Consider the following 14,861-nt stretch of genomic DNA (forward strand, 5'->3'; position numbering starts at 1 on the left):
TAATATCCTCATATAATTTAATTATTTATAATAATTCCTGTAATAATTCAATACAATTTTAAGACCTCAATCCTGAACTCTTTTTTGGGTTGGTTTTTTTTTTTGTTTGTTTGTTTTTTGCATGGTTTCTGTGCAGTATTTTACATGGTCTCCACATGGCTTTTCCCAGGGTTCCCAGTTATTTTCCCTTTGAACTAATGTGTTGATATGTGCATTCCTTCCTCATGTTCAGTGTTCCGAGGATAGGCTCTGGATACACCAAGACCCTGATCTGGATAAAGGGGTTAGAGAAGATGAATAAATTAATAAATGAATGTTGCTTTGAGGGAAATAGCCATTGTTGTTACCAGGTATGCAATGGGCTGATATGTTTTTAATTAATTTCTTTCTTTCTTTATTATATATTTTATTTATTAAGTTTCCATAGATGCATTCTGCATACATTAAATTCCTCACAGATTTGCAACCTTGTTCCTGGAGTATCCAGTATATTTGACTGTTTCTCCTGCTCTAACACACCCACTGCAACTAAGAAAGGGCTGTTCATAAGCTAATAATTTGAATAATGCGTGTTGGGAGCAGGGAAAACAGTAAAATGTTCAAGACAGGGGGTACTCCAGAACTAAGTTTGGCAAGGTTGCACATTAGATCATTAACATTAGCTTTGCACATTACTGTGTGAATGCATCTGTGTATTCTCATCGATATTTATGACCTATTTGTAACATCTAGAGTCAGTTTTAAGACCTTGGAACCTTGGTGACATTTCCAATTTTCCAAATGTTATAACAGCCGCAGTTGGAATATGGATATTTGCACGCTTTTATAGGAAATATCTTATTCAGTATGCAGCAGTCTTTTCTTTGGGGTAAAACCAATTACCTTGGGAATATAGTTTCTTAACAGCCATATCAATACCCTGTGAAGCTGTCTGCCTGTTCTGACACAAGTCTCATTCATGTATAAAGAAATTTATTTATTAACAAATGTAACTTTTCCTCGCTGAACTTCCATTTTCTATTCATTTCTGAGCTTTGTGATGGCTCTGTAGTTCACCATTTACATTATATCATAGCAGCTTTTAAAATCTGTTCCTCATATACAACCTTGGTGCTGTTTTCATGATGATCTACATTCTTAATAAACTGAACATTGATTTCAGATGCATACTGAGTGCACACTGCAGTCACATCAAGCATATGTATCAACCTTATGTATATACATCTTGCCCTGTGGAGCTAAACTTGTAATTGAACTTATTCAAAGGAAAATAGTACAAAAGAAATATATATATATATATATATATATATATATATATATATATATATATATATATATATATATATATATATATATATATATATGAGAGAGACAGCGAGCGAGAGAGAGTGTGTAACTGTCAATAAACAACCCAGACTTTTATAGACTTGACCTTTTAGAAGCAATCTGAAATTTAAAAGCAACATCTCTAAGACCTGCAGATGTGTTTTTTTTTATTTATTTTTTTTTAAATCCATCGGTACATCAGTGTCTATGGCCACATTTCTTTGGCAGGCAGTGCACTAAAATGTTATCTGTGCTCAAGAAAGATGCTATGTCCATCTCAGACATCATGTTGACCTGCCTGAAACATAAGCTCACACTGGACCAGGGAGGCTAAAATGTAGGGTATGAAAATAGGTCTATAGCAATTTAAGAAGTCAAATCAAGTCAAGTCAACCTTTATTCATAGAGCACATAAAACAATAGAAGTTGTCCCAAAGTGATTTACAAATCAATCAACCAAATAAGCCGTAACAGAGTTATGTTTTTAAAAAATATAGTGACAATAATAATAATAATAATAATAATAATAATAATAATAATAATAATAATAATAATAAATAGCTACTTTTAAATATATAATCAAGTATATACATATTTTAACCTATGAAAAGACCTATTCAAAAACTAGAGAATAAAAATACATTTTCAATAAAGATTTAAAAGCGGCTATTGAAGAAGATGACCTCACATGAAAAGGGAGACTGTTCCAGAGTTTAAGACCTACCACAGAAAAGGCACGATTGCCGCAGTGCTCTCATGAAGGATGAAGAAGATCATTGATATATTTGGGTGTGAGACCAGAAAGTGCTTTATAGACAAAGAGCAGACTATTGGTCACTATCTGCCTGGTGAACTTTGTATTAATTAGTTTGACAGGTGTAGCTCTCCTAAAGTCCAATCCCCAATTAGGAATACATAATGGTCATGGTCAAGCATTTCATGTCAAGTAGTCCAACATCTTTTCCACTGAGCTTCCACTGCCCAGTTATTTATTGGAGTTTAAGTTGTCAATGCTGTAAGATATCTGTATGGGATAGTGGGGTCCCTGAGCAGCTCCTTTAGCAGCAGACTGCTGCACCCTCAGTGCAAGAAAGACTGCTACCGCAGGTCCTTCATCCCTACAGCAGTCAGACTCATTAATGCAACAACAACATAATGTAGCACTGCTAGCTGTTTTTTTTGCATCACAACCTACACATTATTATTATTTGTTGCTCACCCCTCTATTGTTAACTGTGCAATAATCCATTTATCCACTCATGTATATAAACAAGTTGTTACTCATCTATATATATTCAAATTTGTATTCATCTGTTCATACATTAAGGTGTCCATAGTGTACATATTACCATTATTATTATTTTTTTACTACTTTTATTCTTATTTTTTTATTCCTATTGTATAAATTTGTTTAGATACTTTTTTTCCCTTTTCAATTCTATTCCTATTTAATGTGTATTCTTTCCTATCTGTTTTTTGTGTAATTGATCTGCTGTAACGAGTGAATTTCCCTAGTGTGGGATCAATAAAGTTTATCTTATCTTATCTCATAATTTAACAGCTGAATTAAGTGAGCTAATTATGTGTAATGTTAACACAACACTTAGCTATAACAGAGTGCAGGCACTGTTTGGCACAAATGTAGTTGTACAAAATTTTGAATGGCTTGTACTTCATCAGTTTAGATGCAGCTGGTCAGAAAGACACAACGTTTATTGTTCTGCAAAGGTTTGTCCAAAAATCACAATGTATAATTTAATCAGTATGTGACACTAAATCAGTGTAAAATGTATTTTGCTACGACAAATATCAAATGAGATTATGCAAAGTTTGCTCTTGTGATATTTAAAACATTGGTAGTTAAAATAATGTTTCAATAAATATGTTGGTTGAGCTTCTGTTGCAATAACATATACACAGGGCTGGCTGGCCAAGAACAGCAGCACCGTCAAATACTGCTACAGTATTTTTCAAGTACTAACTTTGGCCAAATTTATGTGGACACCTAACCACCAAAAACATCCCATTCCAGAGTTCACCCTGCTTTACTGCACTATTCTAGGAAAGCTTTTTATTACATTTGGAACTTGGTTGTGGGGATTTGTGCTCATTGAGCCACAAGAGCATTAGTGAGGTCAGGTAATGATATGTGGTGAGGAGGCCTGATGTCAAGTCGGTATTCCAGTTCATCCCAAAGGGCCATTGTGATGCTGAAACAGATTTGGACCAGTGAAGAAACATCTTAACTCTACAGGATAGAAAGACATTCTAGACAATTGTATCCTTTCAATTTTGTGGCAACACACATGGGTGTGATGGTCCACATACTGTACGTTTGGCCATAGTGTACAATGCTGGATCCACATCCAGAACACTGCAAGTTGACAACCATTGAACTATACATATTTTGCTTTAATAACATAATGTAATAAATTATATATAAGTAACATTTATTTGACCGATTTTATTAACCTATCATTTGTATGTGAAGTTTACAAGTGTACCTGAATTGAAATGAAGAAAACACTGATGTGTGTGATACAAAGCCTCAGGTGAAAAGAATCAGCTCAAAACCTAACACTATAGCAAATGCATATGTACCCAAGGTGGAGTGGGACTGAATCATGTACAGCTGGACTAATTCCTCCAACTGCTTGTCAAGGGAGAAGTTGGAGCTGGGCAACATTCTCATAAAAACCCTTTAAATGTGCTGCCTATGACTTTTCAGAGTCACCAGAGGAAACTCTAGTCAGCACTGATCCTCTGAACTCTGTAGCACTCTTTGCCTCACAGGCACAACTAGAAGTAAACTGGTGATCTCCTGCAACTACCCTTCCACCCGTCCCTTCACTCTTATACAATAAACCCTCCAGGGGATTCTACTTGCTATCTGTATTGTATATATTTTTTGCTTGTGCCACACTGTCTGACCTAACATATCACATATGTCACCGGGCTTCAGTTTTGAAAATGGCTTTCCTGCAAAATATAATATATTCCCATGTGAAAATATCTATAATATGGACAATTATTTAAAATATTAATTATTGTGAGACTATTATAAATTAATTATGATTATTTTTAGATGTGTGTTTTTTTTTTTTAATGACTTTACATATTTCAGTTGTCTTATTGTATTGCCAGATACACTCAAAGGAAGTGTTGGTTCAGAAAAATAGTACTGTCCATTTCAATCGTTACAGATCTGTTGTGCATCAAAATCAAAATTGGTTTCAGAAAGAGTGATATATCCTGTGTTAAAACTATCTGCCATAAATAATGTAGAATTGGCATTGAGGGATCAGATGTCAGCACATGAGGCTTCTCATATGGAAATACTAAGATAATACAAAGTGCAAAGAGAGTTCATAACACTATTTGTTTTTGCTATGGATTATACTGCATATACCTTCTATTTCCTAGATAATGTCCTGACCAACCAGGATGGATACTGAGCATTACTCATGAATTCAACTTTTGGAAGGATAAAAAGCTGGTGCTCATGTGAGTTCCTGCATGCTGACATATTAATGCTGTTCAATCAGGATGTGATTGTAATCTCTGTCTCTAACACAACCTCGCTGCTAACAGTCGCCTCTCAAGAGAATCCCAATAATGCAGTGTAATAAGTATTAAGAACCCACTAATCACTTGGACGCATGATAAGACTATTAATCGCACAAAGTATGCAATGAAATACTAATGTCGAACGGCTGCCAAAGGCAAAAATAAATACAGGAAATCTTTTAATGGTGAGCCAATCACAGGAGCTCTAAAGTACATACCACAAATCGAAAGATATCTACTGCAGTGGCTGTGACTGGAGGAACATTCAATATTTGTTCCCTTGATGAGGAAAAAAAAAATATGGCGCATTGCTATAATTTTAATAATTTAAGTGCCAAAGTATGTGCACATGTCCTAACAAATCATCCATTTTTACCAGGCAGAAGTCAACAAATCTGTGTCCACTTAGCAGAATATGCATGTTACTGCAAAGCACAGATATGAATGATGAATAAATGTGAAAAAAAAACCATTATGACAATGGTAATTCATAAATATAAAAATAAAACATGTTAAATCGACTCAACAAGACGAAATTAGCTCATAAATATGAATATGCTATACAGTGACCACTGATATATTAATAGTACATTTCCTTACTTAAATTTAAAAGGTCATTAAAGGTTATTATATTTCACTTACAATAATACACACACACACACACACACACACACACACACACACATATATATATATATATATATATATATATATATATATATATATATATATATACATATATATATATTTGGATTTATTTATTTATTTATTGGTGTGGGTGTGTAAGTTTCTCCGTGTCTTTATGGTCTTGTACATCTCAGATATTATTTAATGTTAATCACTGATTTTGATTTTTGGTTTTTCATCTCTGTACTGCTATAAGTAGTCAGAGGTAACAATAATGGCATTTTTTTAAATTACCATAAATAAAAAAAGAGATTTCTTCATGGTTATTACCTTAAAGTCCCTGTGAAATGCCTTGAAAAGTGCAGCGTAATTTGATTTGTTGACGTAATTTCCACTGAAAGAGGAAGTCAGGGCGGGACATATCGATTGGGTCCTCCCCCTTTTTAAATAGCCAATAGTATTTAGCTAACCTCACAGCCCGGGCTAAACCGTACTTGACAGTTAGTGCCATGGATTTTTTTTTATGTTGGACAGAAAATCTGATAAGTGCAGAATGATGTCATTAAAACTGTTGATCTGTACTGGTGGTAGAGTGAGAATGTAAATTTTGAATGCATATATCTTCTAAATGGGAATTTTGCAGTTGTTTTGGAGAACACTAGCTGATAGTAGCTAATATATTCATACTAAAAGCCACAAAACTTCAATTTTGATTTCATGGGGACTTTAAGTATTGACTGCAATCATATCATGGTGCACCACATAATGTCACTCTGAAACTAATGCTTTGGACTGTACACTCACTAAAAAAACTAACAAACAAACACAAATAAATAAAAAAACAATGGAATGCCATTTGAGGCCAGTATTAAATACATAAAATAACACTGTTGTCTTCAGAGACATTGCTTGTCTTGAGGACCAATTTTATTTTTTAATGGATAAAATTATTAAATCTGCAGTGATTGTGATAATTAAAACTAGGACTATTCAAACGTGTTGCCTTATTCAGTCCACGCAGAAAATTTACATTAGCACATGCATAACCACCCTCTGAATCTGAGTAACATTCCATGTATAAATATTGACTTTTTTTTTAAATCATGCATTTTTACTGTGCAAGAATCAAACATCTTATTTATCGTTTCACATTTGAATATACTAGATTATGTGACCTTGACCTTTATTCCATTGCATTGCCATGACAATAATGTAGGGAATAAACACTAAAGGTATCCATTGTAATCAAGTCATTTGAGCAAATAAAAGCAAAGTCAGATGAGGTCTGATGTGTGGAATTTTAAAGCACACCTTAAAAATGACCTTGGCTGTTGGCAAAATCACTACCTAAGAATAAATCATAGTATGCACTAGACAAACTGGACAATTTGGCACAACGTTACATATGAGATGTGCAGTGCTGAAAAAAATAAATAAATGAAATCCATATTAGGTGTTTTGTTTTTATTACAGCTGATACCTATTATTGCAGTTACAACAGACCATACAAAAATATGCCCATATATTTGCAAAAAATATTATTAATAGTATACTTTAAAAATAACTGGCGCATACAAATCATTGTATGCGTCTCATTTTTGGTAAAAAAATAAATAAATAAATAAATAAATAAATAAATAAATAAATAAATAAATTATGTAAACCGAAAACAGGATACTGACTTGATAATTGGCCACACAACACACAGTGGATTCAGAAAGTATTCAGACCCTTTTACTTGTACACTTTATAGTGTTATGGATTTGATTTTGTATGGGCATTTTTAGCCGTCAATCTACACTCAATCAGCCATAATGATGAAGTGAAAACATGTTTTTAGAGATTTTCAAAAATTAATTAAAAATCAAAATCTGAAATATCTTATTATTCAGACCCTTTATCCAGTACTTTGTAGAAACCCATTTGGGAACAATTACAGCTACAACACTTCTTGCTGTATATGTTGGATATGTCTCTACAAGCTTTGTACACCTGGATTTGGGCAGTTTATCCCATTCTTCATGGCAGATCCTCTCAAGCTCTGTCAGATTGGATGGAAGAAGTCTGTGAACTAGCATCTTCAGGTCTCTTCACAGCTGCTCGATGGGGTTCAAGTCTGGGCTCTCAAGGACATTCAGAGACTTTGCCTAAAGCCACTCCAATGTTGTTTTGGTTGTATTCTTAGTGTCTTTGTCGTGTTGAATTTGTGTGCACTCTGAATGAGGTTTGCTTCAAGGATGTTCATGTATTTGGCTCTATTCGTTTGTCCCTCAATTGTTACCAGGCTTCCTGCCCTTGTTACTGAGAAACACCCCAATAGCATGATGCTGCCACCATTGCGTTTTACTGTAGGGATAGTATTAGCCAGGTGATATGTCATGCCTGTTTTTCACCACACTGCTTGCTGTTCTGCACAAATAGTTCAATTTTGGTTTAATCACACCAGTGAATCTTTTTCCACATGTTGCTGTCAGGTATGCGGTCATATGCTTTTTACTCAACAGTGGCTTCCATATTGCCACTCATGAAAGCTTGATTAGTGGAGTACTGCAGAGATGGTTGTCCATTCAACAGATTCTGAGCGGCTGTTGGGTTCTTCTTAATTCCTTGACTAAGGCCTTTCTTTCCTGGTTGCCCAATTTGGCCAGATGGCCAACTCTAGGAAGGTTCAAAGTTGTGCCAAGCTTATCCCTTTCACAATTATTGAAGCCACTATGTGTGAAGTCTCAAAACCTTTTTGTTTTTATTAAAAATTATTTTGTATTCTTGCTCTGACACAAATTGATTGTGGAAATCCACAGACAGTTCCTTGGACTTGTCCTGACAATACAGTGTAAATTATGGGCCCTTAAAAACCCTGGTATATGCCTTTCCAAACTATGTCCAATCAATTCAACAGGTGGACTCCAATTGAGTTCTAGACATAGCTCAAGGATAATTAAAGCAAACACAATGCATCTGACTACAATTTGGAGTAACACAGCAAAGGGTATAAATACTTTTATGAATAAGAGATTTCAATTTTTTTATTTTTGATGATTTCTTAAAAAACTTTACAAATGTGTTTTCACTTCATCATTATGGGTGATTAATTATAGATTGATGTGTGAAAATGGCAATTATATCCATTTAAAATCAAATCCTTTAGTGTAGAACAATTAAGGAGGAGTCTGAATATTTTTTTAATCGACTGTATTTTATACTAAAAATATATAATTTGTGTACGTTAAGAAAGTTAAACAGCATAGTAAATGGTGTCATGTTTAACCACTTATAAACTAATTTATTCAAATAGACTTCATTATCAAATAATCTTTCAATACATTTGTTGTAAACTATACTTATTATTTATTTTTTTTTACTGATTTCATTGCTTTATTTTTGCAGTCCTAGCATTAGTAAAAGTCAACTTCTTATTGTAAAGATAATTCAAATACAATCTGCTTAAAATACTGCTTCAATCAGGTAGAAGCCTAGGTAAAGATTCTTTAATAACACACTCATACCTGCTGTGTATTGCTGTTTAAATATAAAAGAAAATGATGTGTGGCAAACTGGCCACTATAGGTCATAGCAGTAGTAGCATTTCATGCTATAGGCAACATTGCATTGCCCAGGGTGTTAACTTGCCAGACTTATCTCTGTCACATTTTGTTTTATATAACATAAGTGCTCTGTAATTGTTTATATCTGTTCATTTCCATTTATTGACATTGCCTAAAAGAAGGCATTTACTGTGCCCTAAATATTGTTAAGGCTTTTTTCCCAAACTTCGATATTTAATTTGAAATTGTTTGTTTTTTATTTCTACTTATTGCCTTTAGCCTTTATTTCTTGACTAAAAATTCATATTGTATTTGAGACAGTTGGGTTTTCAGTTTCAGGACTCGGTAAGGAATAAGAAAGTTAAATAGGTATAAAATTGGAGATTGCTTCTGATGTTGAATTTGCTCTTCTTGGCTGCTCCACTGTTCTGCTGTCCTTTCCAATTGTGTTTAATTTTTGCCATGGTTGTAGCCAAGAGGATTGTTCAGAAGGGAAGAAAGTCTACAGATTCCCTTTTGAATAGCTGGTTCAAATTAGATGTTTCTTTCCCTTTCGACTGGAAAGAAAATGTTTCATTAAGACTAGCAGTTTTGACATTTGGGGCCCTTTCCTCAAGCACTTAGAAAGCATGTTATTTTAATTTTCACATCATTATTCACATTACTTTTTTACTTTTTTTTACTTTGTCTTTTTCCATTATCTAATTGTTTTGGAAGATATACAGTACATTAAGTACTATTACAATGCTGGCATGTAGCGTGTTTGTTTGAGGGAGGGAAGGGTGGATTGCGTTTAATGTTGTTGGGGTTTTTTGATATTCTGGAAATTTCTATGTAAATACACAGTGCCCTCCACTAATATTGGCACCCTTTGTAAATATGAGCAAAGAAGGCTGTGAAATTTTTTCTTTATTTTTTAAACTTTTGATCTTTTATTTTAAAAAATCACAAAAATTCTCTACTCATGGATATCAAACAATTGCAAACACAACACAGATTTATAAAAAAAATATCTTTGTTAAATATGGGTGTGCAACAATTATTAGCACCCATATGAATTCATATTCATGGGTTATTCATGTATTTGAAGTATATTCCCATTTAAATTTGACATTTTTAATACATCTGGGTGACTAGGAACTGGAAATTGCTCAACCATGGCTTCCTGTTCCACAGGGGTATAAATATGAGATAACGCACAAGCCAAATTCCCTTAAGACCAAGGAATTTAGCTGTGATGTGCGGCAAAAGGTTGCTGAGCTTAATAAATTGGGAAGTGGCTATGAGAAAACAACACAAGCATTGAAAATGCTCATTTCCACCATCAGGGCAATAATTAAGAAGTTCCAGTCAACTGGAAATGTTATGAATCAATCTGGAATTGGACGTGTGTCTATATTGTCTCAACACACTGTGAAGAGGGTTGTTCAAGTGGCCAAAAAATCTCCAAAGATCACAACTGTAGAACTCCAGACGTTAGTTGCATCTTGGGGTCAGGAAATCTCCAAAACTACAATCTGAAGTCACCTACATCACCACAAGTTGTTTGGAAGGGTTTCAAGAAAAAAGCCACTACTCTCATCCAAATCTAAACACAGCTGTCTTCAGTTTGCCAGACACTACTAGAACTTCAAATGGCATTGGGTTCTACGGTCAGCTGAAACCAAAATGGAGCTTTTTAGCAATAAACAACAGAGGTGGTTTTGGCACACAGAGAGGTAGCCATATGGAAAAGTACCTTATGTTTATGATTAAGTTTGGTGGTGGCTTTTTTTATGTTTTGGGGCTGTTTCAGGCTGATCGCCTGATCTTTTGCCTGTTTACTAATTCTTTTTGCCTATGTTTTACATTTGTCTGCCTCGATCATTAATAAACACCTCTAACTGCATTTGGATCTGTCTGCCCATTCCTCACGACAATGGCAGGAATTTGGGAGGTGTCAATAAAATCTTTAACCTAGGGCGTTGAATATATTACGGCTGCCGCTGGTCATAGGAGTAGAACATCAACTCAGATGTTCAACAACAAACAATTAGAGATGTTTTTGTTTTTTTTTGTTTGTTTTTTTTTTTTTTTAAATCCTCAATTACACAGTTATTATTTGTTATGCAGTAAGTCTTATTCCATAGTTGGTTCTATTTCCCAGAAACTGGTAGCCTAATTTAAACCACTGACCAGACAGTTACTAAAGACGAATTAATAAACCTTTTAAATGCATCATGACTCATGTTCACATAAATTCATATGATCAATCTGTATTCGGATCTGATTACAACACATTATCTGTTCCTTCCAGCAATGTATTTGTATTTGGTTACATGCCTGTACAGCCCCTCCAGGATTTTGTGATTTTGCTATCACAGAAATTAATGCAAAATCAACAAACTCTCCAATATTCTGAGGAGCTTGTAATTTTTCAGGATAACTGCAGAGTTTCTACAGATTTGGGCTAACATGTGTCATTTGATGTCATCACAAGGCGCATTCAGCCAAAGCCCTTTTTGATTGTTGCACATGAGTACAGCTATATGGTCTTCTTCAGCAACAAACATCACTGTGAAAGACAGTGCAAAACAATTTGTTGCAATTGCAATTTCTGCAATTCAAGCAGTTTTCTGCAAGAAAAGCACAGAAAAACACACAAAAAAAGTTGCAGTAAAATCAAGCATTTTTGGCTGCAACCGTCATAATTTTTTTTTTTTTGTAAAATTCTGTACAAACCGCCTGTAAGTCAAGTCATTACAAATATTCAGATTATTAAAATTGTCTGATTAGACCCTGGGGATTGCAAATAAAGTTATCAATATCGTAGATGCAGGAGTAGAAAAAATGTTTCTCGTTCCATGTTTCGTTTTATACTCCACATTATATATAGCATGACTTTATTTTCATATTTTTGGAACATTTTCCAAACTGAGCTTGTTTATTGCCTGATTTAGTTGAAGCATGTTGTTCCTGTACCCATTAATTACCATTTATTAGAGAAAGAAAAATCAAATTTCATTAGACTTTCCTTCAATATCCACAGCAGATTTGTTGGCATGACACATTAAAAGTTTAAATGAAGTTTACACATGCCATTCACACTCACAGCAAAACAAGAGTTCAACCTGAAAGTTAATCTATAGTGCCGAGCACATTAGACTCTCAAATTAAGCCTGAGGAGTACACATGGGGATAAATGGGATAAAAGTTCTAGTGGATCATGTCTCGATCACATCTGGCTTAGATAAACATCACTTCTCAGGGGGCTTGGTGATTATATGCGAAAACAGCTGCCAAACATGCTGCTTCTTTTCAATAAACATCTTTGCACAACCATGAAGCTACCCATATTTTTTTAAACTCCAGTATGCTTTGGATGATAACACTGTATGTCATTCCTAATAAATCTAAACCAAGTACTTAATGTATTTTATAGAAAAGTAAACTTGATATTTCTTTTGGAAAACAAAATACTATGAAAAAATTTGGTTTTGATCAACACTGTGTTCTTCTACTAATGATATATTACACGTAATGTTATCTTCTCCTATTTCACTTTTGGGGGTTTAAAAATGCTAGAACTTTAATTGTGTTTGAGATTCATGCATAAGAGGACATAAGCCCTATTCAGATTGTATTAGTTTATCAGTGGGACGTCAGTTATACATTTTTATGTGTCTCCTCAGTCATAAAAATTTTGCATTAGGACAGCAATAAAATTTCCACAGGAGCAGTGAGTTCCTAGTGGCTTTGTTTTCTCAGAACCCAGATGTTTGAGTCATGTGATCAAACTCCATTCACAGCATGATGCCCAAGTGGTCATAGAGGCTCTTATTTTACTTTGGGGTGAACCAAAGTTCCAGCAACAATTTGAAAATGCAATAAAACAATAATCCCAAAGTATACAAGAAGCATCTATTTAGGAAGTATTTAATAACTGGAAGAGGGTCACTGATACATGCTACGGTACTAGATATAGCAGCCGACTTGAGGTGACATCTGCATAGAAAGTCATGAGCATGTGTATCTGGACTAAAATTATCAGACAAGCGCAGAGTTTGGAGAAAAACCGAAGGTGATTCGACCTGTGATTTTCTCAGAGGAGGACTGAGAAAAACATCAATATTGCTGATCTAGACAGAAATAAAGTCACAAAGTAGCACCTGTAAAACAGGAAATTACCCAAGGATCCCACGTAAATTTAATCCTGTCCAAATATGCCTATATTTTAGTTCATGCTGAAACACATTTGAGACAAGGAACATACAATCATCATTAGAGACGCAACCTTAATGTTGTTGTGTTATTTTCGTCACATTATTTTTCATGTTATACCAGAGCACTTCATAATTCTCAGATCTCAAGGTGTTAAATGTTCTGTAACAGCAGCTCTGACATTCTCTTCATTCTAATATAGTATCCTCTACAGGAACTTGTACGATTTATAGGCCTGCCAAAGTCACTGATGGTGTCAAGTGCAATAGGCCCAACGGAATGATGTTAGCTGCTGCTGCCGTAAGTCCCACCATCCCTAATAGAGACTGGTGGGGATGACCAAACCCAGCTTTATCTTTCTCAGTGTTAATTGGATTGACCCTACGTGTGGTGGGGATAGAAATGCCCTCATCATAGTAGAATCCCATATAAGCCCTAGAAAAGTTGTCCTCTGCACTGGAGAAAGCATACTTTTCTTGGGGTTCAACCTGAGTTCCAAGCTCCTCATGTGGGCAAGAACAACATATCGATGTTGGATCACCAACTCCCTGGATCACACTAGAATTAACCAGTCCTCCAGGTAGATTAGTACACAGATGCTCTGGAGTCACAAGGGAGCCAGAGCTGCATCCATGGACTTCATGAAGGTGCGAGGGGATAAAGCTAGACCGAAGGAAATAACCTGATATTGCGGGAACCTCAAGAACATCCTGTGACTGGGCAATATTTATATGTGGAAATATGCTTAATAATCTCACATCCCCTGTTACTTCCCTCTGTGGCCAATCAGGACCATTCATTCTTTCTTGCTGGGCATTAATGATCATTCTCAGATCAGGCCTACTAGCAGGCTGCAACAATGACTTCTTGGTCCCCCTGGCTCTCCGCGGGGGGAGATGGGCCACCACACTCTCCTTCTGTGCCTCCCTTGCACTAGAGGCTCCACTCGTGGATTCCCAGATGGACTCGACATGACGGGGAAGGAACTGGCTGAATGCCACCATTTGTTGTTTTGTCTCGCAAAACCTGTTGTCAATAGCATTAACTGCGACGTCGAAAAGGCCGGAAGGTTCAACAGGGGAATCCAGCAGGGAGACCTTATCCTTATCCCTATCCCTGAGAGTTTGAGCCATAGGTGCCTCTCTGCTGCAAGCAAGATACCAATTGAACAGCCGATATGACGGGCTTGGTTGTTTGGTTGCTGAAGAGACAAATCTGTGGCGTGGCGAATCTCAGCCACCGCCTCGGGCCCAATTCCCTCCCTCCTATCAAGCTCACTCGGCAGGTCTGCGTGGTAGGTCTGCAACACTGCCATTGTATGTAATGATCCACAAGTGAGACCCGCTGCTGCAAAGGCATTGCCAACCAATGTTGAGGTGGCCTTACATGGCATGGATTGCAAAGCCGCCCCCCACCCTAAATTTCCTGCTGTCGATGGAGAGAGGTAGCTCGCAAGTGCCTCCTCCGCCTTGGGCATAGTCAAATACAGCTAGTGTATGGTTTTCCCCAGAAACATGATATGTCATCATGCACTTCTGGAAAAGGGGGAGTTTTTTGTGGTGTGAGAGAGATTTATTTTCACTAGGGAGGTAGCGC

At 35.7% G+C, this 14,861-nt stretch overlaps 1 protein-coding gene across 1 annotated transcript in view; it reads right to left on the reverse strand.

Moving 5' to 3' along the window:
• The window catches only part of LOC108271609 (BMP/retinoic acid-inducible neural-specific protein 3), a 47,026-nt gene extending 32,628 nt beyond the window's left edge, over positions 1-14,398 (reverse strand). The window contains exon 1 of the mRNA XM_017479285.3: positions 14,024-14,398. Within this exon, the coding sequence (XP_017334774.3) occupies positions 14,024-14,398 (375 nt within the window). The remainder of the gene's footprint in view (positions 1-14,023) is intronic.
• Between the last annotated feature and the right edge of the window lie 463 nt (positions 14,399-14,861).

Source organism: Ictalurus punctatus, chromosome 11, assembly GCF_001660625.3.
Source record: "Ictalurus punctatus breed USDA103 chromosome 11, Coco_2.0, whole genome shotgun sequence".
NCBI lineage: Eukaryota > Metazoa > Chordata > Actinopteri > Siluriformes > Ictaluridae > Ictalurus > Ictalurus punctatus.